This window comes from Armigeres subalbatus, chromosome 3 (genome assembly GCF_024139115.2).
Source record: "Armigeres subalbatus isolate Guangzhou_Male chromosome 3, GZ_Asu_2, whole genome shotgun sequence".
NCBI lineage: Eukaryota > Metazoa > Arthropoda > Insecta > Diptera > Culicidae > Armigeres > Armigeres subalbatus.
This window is the reverse complement of record NC_085141.1, coordinates 173,496,318-173,517,137: the sequence shown is the minus strand read 5'-3', so window position 1 is coordinate 173,517,137 and position 20,820 is coordinate 173,496,318. Positions and strand designations below refer to the sequence as shown.

Sequence of the window (20,820 nt, the reverse complement as noted above, 5' to 3'; positions counted from 1 at the left end):
TTAATTCCTTAATTCCTTAATTCCTTAATTCCTTATTTCCTTAATTCCTTAATTCCTTAATTCCTTAATTCCTTAATTCCTTAATTCCTTAATTCCTTAATTCCTTAATTCCTTAATTCCTTAATTCCTTAATTCCTTAATTCCTTAATTCCTTAATTCCTTAATTCCTTAATTCCTTAATTCCTTAATTCCTTAATTCCTTAATTCCTTAATTCCTTAATTCCTTAATTCCTTAATTCCTTAATTCCTTAATTCCTTAATTCCTTAATTCCTTAATTCCTTAATTCCTTAATTCCTTAATTCCTTAATTCCTTAATTCCTTAATTCCTTAATTCCTTAATTCTTAATTCCCTAATTCCTTAATTCCTTAATTCCTTAATTCTTTAATTCCTTAATTCTTTGAATTCAATGAATTAACAAATTCACAAATATTCATAACCACGAGGATTTACTTTGATTCACTTTCAGCTGGCAGCATCAGTAAAAAGTGTAGACAAGTACCTTCCGAACACCAAGTTAAAGGTGTCCATGGTTGAGCGGCGATACTGACGTTTCTAACTGTTGTGTTGAACCTGCTACTCTTTATTTTGTTTATTGTTCACCATGAGCTCATGGTAATGGAAGTCGATAAAATGTATGAGAAAACAAGGAATTACGCAAATTTATGGAAATGAGGGTTATAAGAAAGTAATGATAATGAAGAATAAGGAGAAAAGATTTTCCCTGCAATTAGTTTGAACTGAATAGTGGATTTAAAGTGTTGCAATATCGAATTAACTACCACTGGATCAACGCCATCGTTTGCATACAGCGTTTCGACTGGTACTCCATTTGTGCGACTCCATTTGTTCAGATGTTTAGAATATGGTTAGGATTTTATCCATTCTGCCATCAAGAAGGCATCTGTTCTTATAAAACACGAAAATTGTCAAAATCACTTGATTGTCTAAACATAAAGTATGGAAATGACCGCAACTTGCCCAACGAAAATTCATAAGCTACGAAGCACAAAACAACAAATTTTGGCTTGTTACATCTGATAACATTGATGGAGCTGATGAATTTCTAAGATTAAAAGCGTTGATCAGTTAAAAATAAAGCGGATTCGAATTTTGTTTGGCTACCCATGTATGAGATTAGATTAGATTAGAAGCGGATTCGAATTTTGTTAATCTCATGAATGTTTGATATGACGAATTAATATTGGGAAAATGGTAAATGCATCTTGAAACAAATCCTTAAACAATTGAAAAATGCTCCTTAAAAAAACTGATCAATGCTCCTTAAAAAAACTGATCACCTTAAAAAGACTGATCAACTACTGAACCGAACGGCGTGAAAATTTGTATGCAGAGGTGTCGGGGCCGGGGAAGGTTCTTAAGGTGGTTAGAGACCCCTCCCCTCTTTGGATGAGGCGGTTCCCACAAATGAAAAACCAATTTCTTCATAACTCGAGAATTAATCAAGCAAATGGAACCAAATCTGGCATATGGAGAATTTGAAAGGAAAGATATGTTTCTGTGGTGGTTCGAAGTCCCTCCCCCTTCTGGAAAGGGGGGCTTCCATACAAATGAAGCATAAATTTCTGCATAACTCGAGAACTAATCAGAATAAATCAATTTTAGGCAAAACATAGTTCGTCGTAGTGTGTAAATAAAAATGAATAATGGATTCCTCTGCTATATGACGCTGCTGAAGACGCTGAGCTCTGGTAAGAATTACTTTATTTGCATCTACTTTTTTCTTTGATTGGCAGTTGTATCAACACACATTGAAAAGTTGGCCGTTGATAATTGATTTTTTGTTAAGATTGGTAGCATCAAAAATGCGGAAGGAACAAAATCAATAAATGGTTTGTATCCTGAACAATTTCCCGTCTATGTGAGAGCTAAATACGTACCATATGCAACATAATAATTGATGTCCAAAGCGTTGCGGGTTCTCCTTTAACCAAACATAAAATCATTTGCATAATTTTAACTTATGTCAACTGTCACTAATTGGCCAACATTTCGAAACATATCAATCAAACCACAAACTATATATCAAGCAAATGAAATGCGCAAAATATCTGAAAACCACCGCACGGAATTTCAATAAAACCAAACCTTTGAATCAAATTTGTTATATGTAGGGGGAAATTCCACCTTGCCGTAGGTGTAGCTATCTTTCTGGGATATGTTGATTGTTTTTGTAAATAAAATATCACTATATAAGAATGAAACTCGAGTAAAGCAAGCATTCTAAACATATTATCCAAACGTATCAGTAGAAGATTTTTTAGATCATTCCAAATTACATTAATTCTTCTCGGAATTCCCACCTTTTTCAATATTGGTGTGAATTTCTTAGAGTATCGTTACGAGAAGTGCACGGTGCTGGGAAACATTCCCCTTCTGATTTCCAGTTCGCAACGTAAACTCATTCTGTAAGAGTAGTGTGAGGTAGTATTTTCGCTCTGATGCAGAAAGCTGAACCCGTCTGCGGAAGCAGAATTTCGTTAACGGTGGTAATCCTTCTTGAGCACTGTTTCAGAGAAAAATACTCATAGAAGGGCACGTCCACTCACTCTATCATGTATAGTAATAAAAAAATAAAAGGAAGGAAGATTCTCTTCCTTCTAAGAAACATGATTACAAAACCTTAATGAAAAAGAAGGAAGGGGAAGTTTTAACATTCTTCCTGCCACCCAGCGTATCAAAAATTCACTCAGCTGAAGCAAAACAAACAACAAAAAGAATCGACAACGTTTTGTTATCGTTGTTCGTAGGATAATAATAGCAAACAATCCGTGCACCAAAATAAAAAATGTCTGCAGTTCAATATTAACTAATACATGAAATGTTTTTTTTTGTGGATCCATACTACTCTGTTGTAAAATCATAAATAATAAAAACAATCACTAACAAAACATTTGGGTGCAATGTTTTTCTGTTCATAAAACGTTATGAAGTCGCCGTTTTAACTACGAATTTTTTGGGTGTGCTGAGAGATGTTCAAGCAAAACCCGTTTACATAAATTATCTTTTTTGAGAGAAAATGTAAATGACAATTTGAAATGGGACATAATTTCACTTTCGTGTTCTTCAGTACAGTGAACTGAATACAAAACATACTTCACATAGGGTAACCGTACCCTTAGTGGAGGTAGCACCAATAGTGGAGGTAGTGGGGTTTTAATGAGATTTATCATATTTATACACGTTACGATGGTTTCAGTTGATGCATCGTGCTTTAAATATCCTGTTGAATGCAACTTATCTTAAGATTTCGCTTGAAAAACTATTGAAAACAATGATTTTCCATAACAAAATTGACTCCCTTGTACCTATGGTGGTGCAACTGCACCAATAGTGGCGAGTCTCATAAGAAACCAATGAATAGTACCACTATGGGAACCCAAATTAATTTTTACCGCCACTAAAGGAACAGTGTACCCATAGTGGTGCAAGCAATATTTGGTAATTGTTGATGTTAAATGACATCTATCTCATTTTTGTTAGCCAATTTATTAGTTTTTCTATTGAACAAGATATTAAAGCTTAAAATTTCCCACAATCATCAATTTTTAAAAAATATTTTCTTTTGTGGATCTGCTAATACCTCCACTATTGGTACCGTTACCCTATGCACACTTTTTGCCTTTCTCGTATTTGGTATCAATAACGCAAAAAAGGTTTGAAAAGCTTTGCTTGGGTATTGGATATTGTGCACCATGAAACAGAGATAATTTTGTTGTGAATATACTATTGCGTATTTTCTGCTCTGATTTGAAAATGGGAATTATCGTTCTCGTACACCAATGTGGCAGGAAATCATACTTTATTTGGACTCCGGACGACGACGCTTCGATCGCCGTCGCACCAAATTGACCATCTGCAAAATGCTCATTAGTCCAGTAAGTCTTTCATGGACATGGCGCCTGGACAATGCTCGTGGATAAACGCGTGCATAGAGTATTTGAAAGAAAATTGTTGCAAACCATTTATGGGGGGGTGCATATGAAAGAAAGTACGTGGTGGAAGTTTATGGATCATGAATTGCATCAGATATTGGGAGAACCATGTTCTGTACTGCATAGGCCACTCTGGTCGAAATTAGTCATCAGTCGAAATCATAAAATTGAAAATGCACCGGAAACTTATAAATCGTAGTTTTAATTTATGTGCAATTAAACATTCTATCTTTGACAAATGTACATTGGAATGTTCTAACCACCCGGCGACGCATTAGCTATGTTCGGTATCCTACTTGTAGGGAATTTATTTCACTATTTTCGTTGGCACGATTGTATCGTCGTAATGTTGTTCATGCCCATGAAACACAACCGAAACATCGGTGGTTACAATATCACTGTTAGAATTTTTATTACTTATCAGATATGTTTATCAGATGTTGTATCAGATATGTTTATTCAGTCTTCCAACCTGAATGTTTAACGTCGAAATTCCCATGTAGGTAATTCGAGAAATTCGAGAGAGTGCATTTATTTACAAATTATATAGATTTATCTATGAAAATTTAAGTTGTCCGATGGATATTCCCAGGAAAACTTTTTTTTTTGTAGCTTTATTTATCACGCCAATCTAGAGAGCATGAAGTTGTGAGTTCGATGGACAAATATGGACAAATGAACAAATAATATCAATTTGTCCATTTTTGAAAACATTTACGTTGCTTATGCACAGCTAACATAACCAAAACCGATTTTTCGTACGGGCCGAATCGCCGAATAAATTAATTTGATTTCATGAACATCGGTTTTTATCTGAGGGGGTCCATTATACGTACATAATCAATTATTAGCTTGGTTTCGGTTTCAGTTCTTATAATCGTAAGGTGCTTTATCCAGTTCATAGCGAAGCTTTTATAGCGAGGAAGCTTTTCATCGTTTATCTACAAAACACTTAGGCGCAAGCGCCCATTGCACCTTCCAAAGCACCTGAAACTTGAATGACTCTAACAACAAACTTTTATCGTTTCCTAACTTTTCTCTCTCCTCTCTCGGTCTCTTTTTATAGCACCTGTGGCGCGCATCGGGCGGTTCATCTACAATGATGGCATACCTGTGATAACTGGGGCCGGCTACACGTTCGACTTCGAGCAGAACAAAACACGCTGCGAGGACGAGTTCTATCTGCTCATTCGGACCGGCTGGCTAAGCTTCCAACGAATTGCGTTCTTTATGATCGATCTGCTGCGCCAGTAAGTGTCTCGTTGCTTCTGTTTGGTGGGTTAACGGTGAGAATTGATGGAATTAAGACAGCGTTATTAAATTATTCGTACTTACTGCCGCCTGGGTGGCGTCTTGGGATTTCTTGTTTATTTATACTGAAAGCTATAAAGAAATATGAACATTGCATCTGTTCTTAATAGGCAAATGGAAACATTCGTTGCAAATAAAACGTGCCGAATCCAATTTTGAAAATCCACCAATATGAATCAGAATATATAGGGTTTCAGCAGGTATTCCTGGCTGGCAATTGCAGTAAAGTCGCAATCGCATCTTTAGGTTTCATTTCACACGATAACGAAGGCGTTTTGTTAAAATAATGCTTGTAACTTTGGTTTTTGAGCTTGTGCCAGAAATTGGACACTGTCAGGAATTCTATCCGTAACCCTAATTTTATTTTTATTTTTTTGAAGAAACATGCCATTTTCTTTATTATTTTGTAATGCTAATGATGTATTCAAAGCAAAAGTCATTGGTCCAACCCTTCCATCCTATTGACGCACGCAAGATTATTGACTGTGCTAGAATGTTACTAAACAGCTGCTTTTGTGTGTATCTGGTTTGAAATGTTATAATAAGCATTATTCTTAGTTTTTTAGAAGTTTGCATTGAAGAAGCTTCACCATTTGGTAAAGAGGATTTATCAAATGGTGAAGCTATAGTTTGAATGAATTATATGTCACTCAAACTTGCTTTTTTCATCTATAACGAAACAATGGGATTATTGTAAATTTAAATGTATCCACTATCTTAGAGTATGAGAAGTCGGTAACAGTATATTCTGATTTCCTGTCCCTGCTGTGAGGGAGGTGAGAATGCGTCACTGTTTCATCCAACTACTTAGAACACTTGTACAATAGCTTGAATTTATCTGAGGACAAAAAAAAATCGTTTATTTCAGAAGCGTCGCGTCGGCATGGCAACCTGTGCCATTTTGTCAAAAATTTCAAACAGATAGGTACCTAGTTTGCGCGGGCCGATTTTGTTTGTTCTGTGCGGTCGAAATGAAAACCAATCAGTGCCTGTTTTGTCGTGTTTCTGTTCAGTAAGCAGATAGTTCGCGCGGTAGAGTGAGTAAATAATTGGTGCGCGATCGGACGTGTTTTAGGTAGGATGCAGAACATTCGTAAAATCCGAGTTTTTGGTTCTGTTTTAGCTCCGGATTTTTTATAGGCGGCATGAGAGTTGAGGCAACCGATATGCTGCAATGGGGACGCGTTATATTTTACTCTACGATACCGAAACGATCCAACGCCACCACATGTTATTCAGCACGTGCACTTTCAGCCGAGAAAGCTTTGTCATGCATCATACACGCATTATTTTGTATGTGTAGGTCATCCGCTTAAACCGCAATTGGCGATGTATAGGCAATCAAAGCGTTCTTCATTGGCAATGCACGGTTTGGAGCCGATGCAATGAAGCTTAATTTTGTTTTTTACTCGACTGTAGTATTGAACTTATTTTGGTAGAGTTTTAGCTTCACAGTCTTGAAGGGAATTGAAAACTATGTTTTTATTCTTTTCCCGACGTTTCGGTCCATTTAGGGAGCGAAAAGCAATGGTGGAAATTAGCAAATCCAGACACCGATAGCAGAATTTTGTTCAACTTGTCCGGTACTAAATTTAGATTAGACTTAATTGTACAGACCCCATTTTCCGATATAAAATGTTAATTATAAACATATATTAGTCATCTAATCATGCCTATTTTTTTTTCTGGTTAGTCAATTAAGCCTAGATTTCAGTTTACGAAAAAAATAGAGTTACCGTTCCATCGAAGATAGATGTAGGGTAAATCACTACTTGGGCCTATGGACCCCATTCCCGGCTCACTGCACAGAAAGCTAATGATTTATACTGTTTAGTAGCCGTAGGTTTATGATTGATCATTTTAAAAAAAGTCTCCTATTTATCTCGCACAATACTCAATATTTTTCAACCATTTATTTCACTCCTAATCGATCCAATTATAGAAAACAAAAATGTAGATTTCAAACTTTTGCTCTTCGTTGCAACACCACTGAGCCGGAGTGATTCTTTCCACTTTTACAAAACGGTATCATCAAATAAACACCTACCTGAAAATCGTCACAGTACTCGATACAACCATTGCTTCAGGCTGTTTATCACCACACAATAATGCTAAACTCACGCACTTCAATCTTTTGTAATTGTTCGTATCACTAGATTTTATATAAACATATTGGAATACATTTAAAAATGTATCCTCAAACCGAACAAAAATTTACCTCGGCCTAAGAACTTCTAGCCGCACCGTGCTGCCAAATGGCCAGAATTCTTTATTAGTATGAAAATAATTTTTCATCGTTAATAGGAAAACTGTCTAATACGTTGGCGCTATTATGTTATTTATATTTCTCTCGATTTCAAAAAGTGAAAAAGATATTGTTTTCATGTGTTTGGTATGAATTTGGATGAGTGAATATATCCTTTCAATCAAACAAAAATTATTATAAATAATCCAACTGGCATCATGTCGTCGTAGAACGTGGATAGTTTTGTTCACGTCGCATTTTCTACCGTCCCGAGAGAGAGAATGAGCGTAAGATGTTGAGAGATTGAGTAAAATATTGCGTATGCCGAGGAGATTTGGGGTATGCCGGATAAGCAATCGCTTATGACTGAAATGAGTGCTGCATCATGTTAATTTAAATCAAATAAAACCTTTTTCAAGCGGTGTTTAGCAAGAATAACTATTTTTGAAGCAGAGGTGAACCCCATCGCAATATTACACGGCCCACAATATTCAGAAAAGTTGCCCCTGGTCATAAATATCAATTAAATAATGCAGTCGTGCGCATGTTAGGCCGGGAATGGGGTGAGAAACCCTATGTCTTATCTACCATATTAAAAAGCATAACGATTATCATGATCATTGTTTTTAAATATACGCCCTGTCACTTATAAGTGTAATTTTAGTTTAATTCTATAAAGGAGATGTAGGGGGCCGTCCAGAAACCACGTGGTCATATATGGGGGGGGGTTGGGTGGTTTGGAAAATGACCACGATAAGCCACATGGGGGGAGGGGGGTGTTGCTCTCGAACCACGTGGTTTTTTTCACACGAAAAACTTTTGGTGAATAACAATAGCAATGTAAAATATACAAATAATTAAAATTTAATGATCAAATCATTAAACGCAAAGCGCATCTAAGGGCCGATGCCCACGTAGCGTCTTTTCAACTCAGCGTTAAAAAGGCGTAGGTGTGCATCAAGAAAAATCGATAACGCAGCGTCGGTCGCAACGCCGATGCATATCTGCATTATTTGACCATCTTAGCCTAAGATCTTATATCCATACATAAATAAACGAAAAACCATGTTGCGATTCAGTCTCAATTTCCACAAAGAAAATTTAAATAGGAAAAATGGAAAAATATTTTTTTTAAATTCCGCCGCAGATGGTTTTTGGCATCACGCCGCCGACATTTTTTCATCAGCGGACTGCATTCGTTTTACATGTTACATGTTAATGTTCATGTTTTTACAATAATCCAAGAAAAAATCTTAAGAAGAAAAATTCAAAATAATTTCTTGTGGATATTCAGGAAAAATCAAGTAAAGAAATTTCCTGTAAAAACTTTGACATTACTTCATACAATCCTGATAAAGTGCTGGCATTCAGAATTTTTTTTGAACAATTCTCTCTGAAAAATTTTGCTTGGAAATTTCGCTACAAATTGATAATGAAAAAAAAACCAAGATTAATCCACCTAGCGTTGGTGGTGCCTTTCTCGCATTTAGTCACACCAACCTTATATGGGGTTTATATGGTCCGATGTACCATTTTCTTCATAACTTTTAAACACAATGACCGATCGTTATAAAATTCAATAGTGATCAACAAGGCTATGTCCCCTGTCGAATGAAACTTGTTGCGAGAAAATCGGTTAAGGATTACTATACGAAAAGTTGTCTAATGTTTTTTATAGCTTTTGTGCACACACATACACACATACATACACACGGACAGACAGACATGTGCTCAGCTCGTCGAGCTGAGTCGATTGGTATATAATACCATGGGTCTTAGAGGCTTCTATAAAAAGTTCGTTTGCGGAGTGAAATGATAGCCTTTCGGTACAACTTAGTTGTACGAGAAAGGCAAACAAAACATTTATTTATTTATTTATCATAAGATTAAGGCCTGAGTTGCCTGTGCTGCACATAAAACACTTCGCCAACCACGCAGTCTGTGGAGGGTCCGCAAATCGTCCTCCACCTGATCGATCCACCTTGCCCGCTGTGCACCTCGCCTTCTTGTTCCCGTCGGATCGTTGTCGAGAACCATTTTCACCGAATTACTGTCCGACATTCTGACTACGTGCCCGGCCCACCACAGTCTTCCGATTTTCGCGGTGTGAACGATGGATGGTTCTCCCAACAGCTGATGCAACTCGTGGTTCATTCGCCTCCTCCACGTACCGTCCGCCATCTGCAACCCACCATAGATGGTATGCAACACTTTCCTTTCGAAAACTCCCAGTGCGCGTTGGTCCTCCACGAGCATCGTCCAGGTCTCGTGTCCGTAGAGACCTACCGGTCTTATAAGCGTTTTGTAGATAGTCAGTTTGGTACGGCGGCGAACTCTATTCGATCGAAGCGTCTTGCGGAGTCCAAAGTACGTACGATTTCCAGCCACTATGCGTCTCCGAATTTCTCTGCTGGTATCGTTATCGGCGGTCACCAGTGAGCCCAAGTACACGAATTCTTCAACCACCTCGATTTCGTCACCACCGATAGAAACTCGTGGTGGGTGGCTCTGATTGACCTCTCTTGAGCCTCTTCCTATCATGTACTTCGTCTTCGACGTGTTGATGACTAGTCCAATCCGTTTAGCTTCGCTTTTCAGTCTGATGTAGGCTTCCTCCATCCTCTCAAAGTTACGTGCCATGATATCAATGTCGTCGGCGAAACCAAATAACTGGACGGACTTCGTGAAAATCGTACCACTCGTGTCAATCCCTGCCCTTCGTATTACTCCCTCCATAGCGATGTTGAATAGCAGACACGAAAGACCATCACCTTGCCGTAACCCTTTACGGGTTTCAAAGGGACTCGAGAATGCCCCTGAAACTCGAACTACGCACATCACCCGATCCATCGTCGCCTTGATCAACCGTATCAGTTTATCCGGAAATCCGTTTTCGTGCATTAGCTGCCATAGCTTGTCCCGATCGATTGTATCATATGCGGCTTTGAAGTCGATAAATAGATGATGTGTGGGCACGTTGTATTCGCGGCATTACTGCAATACCTGACGTATGGCGAACACCTGGTCTGTGGTAGAGCGTTCACCCATAAATCCCGCCTGGTACTGCCCCACGAACTCTCTTGCAATTGGTGTTTGTCGACGGCATAAAATTTGGGAGAGTACCTTGTAGGCGGCGTTCAGCAATGTGATTGCGCGGTAGTTGCTACAATCCAGCTTATCGCCCTTTTTGTAGATGGGACACACGACACCTTCCATCCACTCCTGCGGCAGAACCTCATCCTCCCAAACCTTGGTAATCACCCAATGCAGCGCTCTAGCCAGTGCTTCACCACCGTGTTTAAACAGCTCTCCTGGTAGTTGGTCAACTCCAGGGGCTTTGTTGTTTTTCAGCAGGCCGATCTCCTCCTGGATTTCCTGGAGATTCGGAGCCGGAAGTCGCATGTCCTGCGCGCGTGCTCCTAGGTTCATTACCATACCACCACCGTTGTCTGCCATATCGCCATTCAGGTGCTCTTCATAGTGCTGCCGCCACCTTTGGATCACCTCACGCTCGTTCGTAAGAAGGTTCCAGTTTATGTCCTTACACATATCGGGCTGTGGCACGTGGCCCTTACGTGAACGGTTCAACTTGTCTAGGATGTTTTCGGGCGGGAAACATTCACGACACCCTAGGTATAGTGTATCCATCGTACTTGCTACACAATCGTGCAATGGCTGGCATATAAAAGCTTTCAATTTATAACTGAGGAAATGCTAATAGAATATACTAAGTTGAAAAGCAGACCAACTTCCAGTTGGAATATGGAGCCAATGCCACATGAAACACTTTAATATTTCCTTTGTTTTTTTTTTTTCAATTTTGGGATTTTGAAATGAAAATTTTTCGGAATACTTTTTTACGCTCTTTGTGAGTTCTATCACATTTTTTTTAATTTTCCAAGTTTTTTTTTATTCGAGGCATTTTTTAGAATTTCCACTGAAGAGTCTGTGGATTATCTTCAAAAAATTCTTTGGATTTTCAAAGAATAAATCTTTACAATTCTCAAGGTTCATGTTTTTTTTTAATTTGAACCAGAAATCATTTCAAAACTTCATCGGGAATTCATTCTTCTTCGGGATGTCATTTTGATATCTTTGTAGGTTCAGCTAAACATTGCTTTAAATCTTTACCATGCAAAGATGCACAGGAAATGATTTATGAAGTTTAAGGAATTTTCACATCAGAAAATTGATTTAATTTTTTAAGGAATTCCTACTGGAAATGCTTCAAAAGTACAACCTGTACTTGTAAAGTACTAAAAAAGTACAATTTTTTCGTTATTTCCCCTTGTAAAAACATCGGAATTTCCTCGGGAAATTCATCATTGGTGATTCAGATGAACTTTTTTCGATTTTCTACTGGAAAATCTTAGGAATTTCCTTCGGAAATATTTTGGCATATTCCGAATAATTTATTTTGAAAATTAAAAAAAAAATGCTGAAAATTTCTAAGAATTTCTTTTGGAAAACGAAAAAAAAATTCCATTGGAAATTTAGAAGAATTTCCTTTGAAGATTCATTAAAGTTGCCCAGGATTTTGAAAAAAAATCTTTAGAGATTCTGTAAAAAAAGTAAGCTGGATTTTTTTCTAATTTATACTGGAAATTCTTCGGAATTTGATAGTTATTGGAATTTTCTTCGTAAATATGCATTTCAGATCCTTCTACGGATTCTTCTAGTTCTTCAAAATTTCTATCGAACATTTTTCGGAGCTCTTCCACAGATTTCCGGAAAAAATGTCGCTGAAATTCTAAATATGGAGACTCCGAAGAATTTCTTGTCAATATTCCGAAGGGTTTCCCTTGCAACTCCAGAATAATTATACTTGAAAATTGGAAGAAGATCTTGGAATTTAAAATTAATCCAAGCAATAAATGTAGGCAATAATTTAGGCTTAAGAAACCTAGTTTTTATGATATTGAATAATTATCATAATTGATCGAAAAAAATAATAATGCACCTAAATGTTCTGATTGCACAACATTCTAGTAGTGCGCATTAAAAAGGTTGTGACATAGAGAAGCTTGCATTTAAAAAATCAACATGAAATTCTAAATAAAATGCTTTTTAAATTCATAAAAGGGTCTTAGAACTAAAGAGATTCCTGCGATATGAAAAAAAAAGTGGCAGTTTTCTAGAAAAAAAACTCTCCAATTCCTAAAACAATCTAGGTTAAAAAATAGTGTTATAATAACGATTGAAATTGAATTCCAAAACAAATCTCAACCCTTTCAGGAATGATGGGTCATATATGCCCAGCGTTTTAGATTGTCTAGAAAATCACAAAAGAGAGCTAGGCCACTATTTTCTTCAGTAAAATTGTTCATCTAGATATTGGCTTTACAGAAAAAATATGGGAGCTCAAATTTGACTGACCATGAAAATTCAGATATCCGAAACCTTGGGAAGATTTCGATTCTAAAAGCGTGTAAATAAAGTTTAAATGTTTGAATCATTCTAAACAGATGGGTGGTCAGATAAGATGGGTCATCCTGAACGTTAAGCCAGTGATTAATATTCACGAATACGAGATGCTCAAGGTACTTCAAAACGCTCTCAAGTTCAACCCACGAATCTACCAGATCAATCAAGACATTTGCAATGTTCTTATCACCAATCCGATGAAATAAGCTTATGATCCTAATTTCCATTAGCATCCAAGAGGCAAGGTACGAAAAATTATCTTGAGTCAACATCAAGTTGCACAATGACTATGAGGTTTGTTGAGTCTGTAGTAGCTTGTATAAATAATAATTGAAGTCATATCAACCCAATGGACCTACTGGGATATTATATCATACATCATTCATAAGTTGGTTAATTGGATAAATCGAATGATCCGAACTCCAAAATAATAATTGGTCTATAATACATTCATTCCTCTATGAGACGCTTATGAAAGGACCATTGACTGAAGCATATTCGAGATGTGAAATAGAAGTTCCTTGGAAAATTATACCAAAGAAACATCAGAGTGACCGATAAAATATTTTTAGTATGGCATCATAGGCTTCCACGAGTCGATATCAAAATAAAATTTCAATGAAGAATTATAAATTTTTAGAGTTGAGCCAGCTCTGGATTGAAAATCTCTTTAGTTGAGAAAAAATAGAAATTTTCCATAATAAAATAGAAAATTGCCAATAAAGAACAATAATACACACAACAATAATAAATTAGCACTTGTAAAAGCAAAAATTGCAATTATGAAATAAGAATTTTCCATAAAGAAATCAAAATGTTTAACGAAAAAATACAAAATTTTCATTAATAAATCAATATTAGCAATGAACAACTAAAAAATTATTTGTTTCTAATATTCATGATTCTGAAAACAATACTGAAATTTCTACAAGAATGCTACTCGAAAGAAACAACAGTACGAGGTTTTATTTGCATCTCTAAGATTACATATTAACTTTGTGATTCTCTGATAAACTTTTCGTTGTAGGAGTTCAGTTCAGATGCTTCGCTGAGGTTAATATCTTAAGAATTTCCAGTAGCTCCAGAGCTATGGAAGGTTTTGTATCCTCCTGATGCATTGAAGGTGTGCGAGTTCTAGATATCCTAATACCTGATACACATTACAACATGATAACATAATCAAAATTTTCGACTTCATGAAAATTTATAATTTCCATGCTGGGTTTAGTTTAATTTTGAATGAGTCGAAATTGTCCATCTTCAAAATTGATAGGATTAACCATATGTTTTAGTTACATAAGGTTTTTTTTTAAATTTTTGTACTTGTAAAAAAAACCACGTGGTCATAGGAGGGGGGGGGGTCTGCCAAATGACCACAATAAGCCACTTGGGGGGAGGGGGGGTTGAAAATCTTCAAAAGTATGACCACGTGGTTTCTGGATGGCCCCAGCTTAAAAGCAGACAGACGATGAGTGCGTGTTGGCTCTTGTTTCGGACGGCAGAACGATCGCGCGATTTGCCGAAATTTTGTGTTTTGCATTGCGCGGCCGGTAATAAAGTTAATTAGCTCAGTGCGTGTTGGCTCTTGAGTCTCGTTTCGACCGTCTTCCAGTGCGGTTGGTTTTTGCGCTCTACTTTTGTGCGGTGATTCGCCTAAAAGTAGAACAATAGAACCAGTGCAGTGACCGCGGTCGAAACTAATGTGTACCCGATCAGGAATACATAACAAAATTATAACTCAATTCTATCAATGGTTGTTATTTAAAACAACGTGTGTTATAATTAGATAATTCGATAAAAATGTGTCTTCGGCCAGTTTTATTTCATATCAAAATTATAACAACATTAGTTATGTATATTTACACAAAATAATTGCCTACATTTTTGATATTGGAAAAAAGCGGAGGTAATCACCTCCAGTATAACTTGAATCAATGTTCGATGTTAATAGCTAGTACAAAGTTAATTGCCTACATTATGGATGGAAATCCGGCGTTGTAGCGTACCACATTTTTATACGTGATGTAGGCAATTACCATGAAAGTAGATTTTTGTACCTCATAATCATATCAACGGTTGTTATAATGTTGAAATGAAGGTAACAACCTCTGTTATAATTATGTTACGGCTAGAGGGAATTTTGATATAATTTTTGTTATTTTAACAACTAACCAGCCAATTTTATAACACATTTTGTTACATTATTTTTCTGAAATAAATAACTCCCCTTGTTATAATTTTGATATGCATTCTTGATCGGGTAGTGTATAAAAAAGTGCTGCAGATCCGGAAGATGTGCGCATGTTTGTCCTTGCAAGGGCTGATCGATTGTTATCAAGGGCAATGCCCTTGCTAATATTACGATCAAGGCTATGTAAATGCTCAAACACGTTCAGCGTCAGATTTATTGAGGAGAGGTAAGGTTTTGATGATCCGTAAATTTAACACGCACGCACTCACACAAACGCACACACATTATACACACATACATATACACAAATACATACATATACTGATGGACATAGTAGCTCTATTAAAACATGACGGATACTTTTGTCTATCAGTGTACACACTCATATACACACATACACGCTCATATACATCATACAAAAAACACGTACACGATTTTTATCATATATTAGGTATCTATATTATTGGAAGCGTTTGGTACGGGAGGTCCACGCTTTCTTCATTTCCCCTCGGTTCCAAGCTATTGAGTGACTTTAGGTATTCCTGAAGTCGCTCAATATCTAGGAGTCATCTCAGCGGTACATACTGCGTAGTTGGCCTGGCCATATGAAAAAAAAAAATGACGGAATTCAGAAACCGTCATTTTCCAGGATGCTTTCAAGTATTGGCTACGCATGTATGAGATTAGATAAAGGAGACGTAGCTTAAAAGCAGACAGACGAAACATAAATGGCAATCATAATATATCATGAGGCTTACACGATGATACTTTTATGCCCACGGAAGTCGAGAAAATTTCCAAACCGAAAATTGCCTAGGCCGGCAGGGAATTGAACTCAACCACTAGGCTAAGGAGTGTTCTCTATTTTGGCCTATTCTTCCCATATAATGTCAAGAAATAGATTCATCATCTGTTATTAAGAACAGAAGGAAAACAGAGTGAATTCAAATCTACTGTCATAATCAAATAATGTCTACACAAACTTCTTAGGGTTATGTTTGTTGGACAGCCTTCGCCAGTTATCCCACATAATGGAGAAATAACTAGATAAAACATTTCGAAATAAAACAAGACTGAATTTAACTGTGCTGTATTTTATAATAATGTCTACTGAATCCAATAAACAAGATCTAGTAATGGGAAATCTCCGTCAATTGCCCGTTTTTCCTGATGCTTCTCAGTTGAAATATCTTCATATAATTGGACGAAAATAAGAACGATGTTATATATGGTTGTCCTTTGCGATGTTATAGGGGAACTGTTCCGATCTCCATCTCACTGTACATATATCCATCTCATCGCTAAACAAATAAATACGGCACCAAATTCGTCGCTTCTTTTTGTCAACATGCGTGCTCACCGCTGAAAAAAATCACAAAAATAATAAACAAACCAAATTCCTTTCCATTTCTTTGTTTTTGATGAGATGGAAATAGGAGCTATGATATGAAGTGGCGAACCGTTCCCCTATATGGTTGTATACTATTTCGTCGAAAAACACAATTTTTTTTCACGGTACGACAGTACCAAATCTCCGAAACACATTTCGCGGAATGCACCTTTTTTCCGAAAGACATTCCGCGGGATAAACCTTTTCACCGAAAGCCATTCCGCGGAATGCTATTTGGCGGAATTCAGTTAGAATAATTATAATTGAAATATTTACTGAATTCTGAAGCAATCAAAGAAGGTAATGCTTTCTTTGAATGACCGCATCCGGAGGAGTTAATAATGCTTTCTTCAAAAGAACGGGTCTGCTCGGTATAAAGCGAAAGGGGGATAAAGCTTTCTATAAATGGACTCGTCTGCTCGGTACAAAGTAAATAGAGTATAAAATGCCTTCTTCAAATGAATACGTTTTCTCGGTATAAGGTGGAAAAAGAAATGAAAGGTTATTCATAAAAACGTCTATTTCTAACAAAGTAAGAGAGGAGAAGATCCCTTCATTATATCTGGGCCGTCTACCAGATGTAATAAATTAATTGATATGATAAATGAAGCAATTGAAATTTCTAAAACTACTTCTACATATTCTGGGAGGCCATCCTTGGCCGTACGGGAAGATGTATGGCTGCCAAGCAAGACTATGCTGAAGGTTGCTGGGTTCAACTTCTGGCCCGGTCTAGGAAACTTATCTATTAGAAATTTTCTCGACTTTTGGGCATAAAAGTTTCAACGTGTTAATCTCGTGTTATACAAATGCAAAAAATAATGGTAACTTGGCTTACAAACTTCGCAGGTAATAATTGTAGAAATGCTGAATGAGCACTAAGCTATTATTAATATAGCGCGAAATAGTACATTCCGCGAAATGGTACATACCGTCAAAAGTCATTCGGCTAAAAGGTACAATCCACCAAATTTCGTACTACGAAATGTTACATACCGCCAAATGCTCAACCGTGAAAATGAATTCCACGAAAGGGTTTTCGGTGAAATGTTATACAATCGTAATATATATCGTAAATAATCATGCCGCAAATATTCTAAAAAGATATCAGATTTGAAGAAAGAGAAGGCCCTGACAGAACATGAATTTATGCTTACGCTAATCACATTTTTGTGGATTAACTCACGTGTATCGTTGAAACGATTGTATAACATTTCACCGAAAACTATTTCGGGGAATTCATTTTCGCGGTTGAACATTTCGCGGAATAACATTTGGCGGTTTGTAACTTTTCGCGGTACGACATTTGGCGGTGTTCGATCACGAACTGCGCTCACCGACGTAGCTGCTGTTGAAGCACGACAGTGCAGCGTGTGAGCTGCTATTCATGTGTTTTTTGTTGTTTTCTGTTCTCGCGCCAACTGCTCGCGTTATGTGCGTAGCAGTTGGCGCGCTTTAAGTCCAATTAGAATTTAAATTTGAATGTTTGTGCACACGTCCCCATAATAATTGTTTTGCCGTACTAAGAGTCGCCTATAAAAGGCGATTCTACACTTCATGTATCGTACAGTATCGTAATCGTAACCTCCGAGCTGGCCTCTCGGAGGTAATAAATCAATAGTAAAAGTCATCAAGCAGTTGTACTTTATTCGTCTGGATCCTGGAAAGTTAACACAACGTAGGGTCGTCCCACCCTGGACGAAACAAGCGGTTTGTACCTTTTCACCGAATGACTTTTGGCGGAATGTACCATTTCGCGGAATGCACCATTTCGCGGAATATTAATAATAATAGCCTTTGTTTATTCAACATTCCTATAATTATTACCTGCGAGGTTTCTAAACCAGGTTACATTTTTTTGCATTCGTTAAACACAAGATTAACACGTTTAAACTTTTATACCTAAAAAGCCGAAACAAATCTTTTCGATAAATTTCTTAGACCGGGCCAGAAGTTGAACTCAGCCTCCTTCAGCATACTCTTGCTTGGCGGCCACGCATCTTCCCGCACGGCTAAGGAAGGCCTCCCAGAATATGTAGAAGTAGTTTTCAAAATTTCAATTGCCCCTTATTCCGGGCAGACATCCATTTAAAGAAGACGTTACCCCTCCTTTCGCCTTATACCGAGCAGGCGCGTTCACTTGATTCACTTGGCGACACATGATTACAATTAATTGCATATTATTCGGCAACTCGGCCGTACGAAAACCATTTTTTTGTTAAATATCTTGGCTGTGCATATGCACAGCATATGTTTCGAAATGGACAAATTGATATGAAATTTGCGAAAAAGAATCCACGTGTCTTGGAGGGACTCGAACCCTCAACCTCCTACTCTCTAGATAGGCGTGATAACCCCTACACAACAAGACCACTTAAAGGTCACGTTTGCGGAAAAGCCATCGGTCTTTCACCGTCATTAGTCGTCTGAGTACACGCGACCGCTTACGTTAAGGCAATCAAACTCATCAAATGCTTTAGCCAAGCAAGCCTTTGGCACAGCAGAGTGCGATTGAATTCGCATTCTATACCGTCCCGCCCAGACAGTTACTGGGGGGGGCATGGAGTGCGATCCTCTCGTTTAATAAACAATGTGCACTCGCTTGGCTGTGGGTATACAATAGTAAAGCACATGTGGAGATTGGACAAATCAAGCATCCGAAAGATATTCAATTTGCAAAAAAGAGAGCTAACCGCGGTGGAGGTTGGTACTCGGATTCTGATGGCTTTTCCGCAAACGTGACCTTTAAGTGGTCTTGTTGTGTAGGGGTTATCACGCCTATCTAGAGAGTAGGAGGTTGAGGGTTCGAGTCCCTCCAAGACACGTGGATTCTTTTTCGCAAATTTCATATCAATTTGTCCATTTCGAAACATATGCTGTGCATATGCACAGCCAAGATATTTAACAAAAAAAAAATAATCTAATGTTAAATAAAATAAATAATAATAATAAATAAAATATAAGAATAATAAATAAAATCTCCAATTTATTCTTTTGATGAGCCGCCCTCTTATTCGGTTCTATGTGATACCACTATTTTTGGATGTTTCTGCATACATTTTTGCCTTTCTCGTACAACTAAGTTGTACCGAAAGGCTATCATTTCACTCCAAATTCGAACTTTCGATAGAAGTCCCGGAGACCCATAGTGTTATATACCATTCGACTCAGCTCGATGAGCTGAACAAATGTCTGTCTGTCCGTGTGTGCGTGTGTGTGTGTGTGTGTGTGTATGTGTGTGCGTGTGTGTGCACAAAATGCCATAAAAAACATTAGCCAAATTTTCACATAGAAACTCTTAACCGATTTTCTTGCAACAAGTTGCATCCGACAGAGACTAAAACGCTGTTGATCACTATTGAGTTTCATAATAATTGCAAATTGCAAAAAATAGATAATATTAAAATAGTGATGAGACATAGTCACATAGAACAATAATGTGTTATGAAAAATGCCTTGCATCTATGAATATTTTTAAAGTTTATCCGTGGCTTGCTCCCATTAAGAGTTTCATCGTACTATAAAGATACTCGTGTTGCACGCATTTAGGCGTAAGTATGCTCTTCGTTCAGTTTCATAGTACTATGAAATTGTTCGAAAGTCAAAATTCGAACATAGGAAATTCGAGAAACTTTTGGCAGCGCCATCTGTCGTCTACTAGTGTAAATTTTCTATCATAACATTAGACGGTGTAACTGTTTTGCCTTTCTTGTACAATAACGAGGTGTAAGCGTAAAGGCTACATTTATTACCTTTTTGCGCGAGAAAGGCGCCATCATCGCTAGGTGGATTAATCTGGGTTTTTCATATAAACTTCCAACGAGAAATTTTGTCCAGAGTATCAGAGCATCAAATAGAACCAAATAAGAGGGCGGCCCATCACAAAATTTGAAAAAGTGTTTTTTGAGCCACCTTAGGCTACATGTTTATATAAAAACACAATTGTACATCACATGTGAAAAACGTTAATAACAAATTAGTCCCATGACATAGAAATGACATTTCTCGTCACTGCTCATGTATAAGTTCGGCTTGATCTGTGTCATTGTTTTAATGCTATCGTGCATGCTCACTGCTGATAAAATACAAAAATGAGAAACAACGCAATTTGCACTTCAATTATTTGTATTTGATTGATATTAATATGGGTACATGTATGAAATGAATTCAAGTAGCAGTAACCCAATTTTGTTCTTTACTATAGCTCCATCCATACTTACGTCAACAAACTTTCTTAAATCTGCATTATTTTGCAAAAATGTCCGCAGCATTGAGAGGACCGTGGTATGCCCAGTGAAGCCGTT

At 37.2% G+C, this 20,820-nt stretch overlaps 1 protein-coding gene across 1 annotated transcript in view; it reads left to right on the top strand.

Annotated features, from left to right (window-relative positions):
* Positions 1 to 20,820, top strand: part of LOC134222143 (atrial natriuretic peptide receptor 3) — a 75,677-nt gene that overhangs the window by 43,943 nt on the left and 10,914 nt on the right. The window contains exon 2 of the mRNA XM_062701287.1: positions 5,022 to 5,205. Coding sequence (XP_062557271.1) covers positions 5,022 to 5,205 — 184 coding nt within the window. The remainder of the gene's footprint in view (positions 1 to 5,021; positions 5,206 to 20,820) is intronic.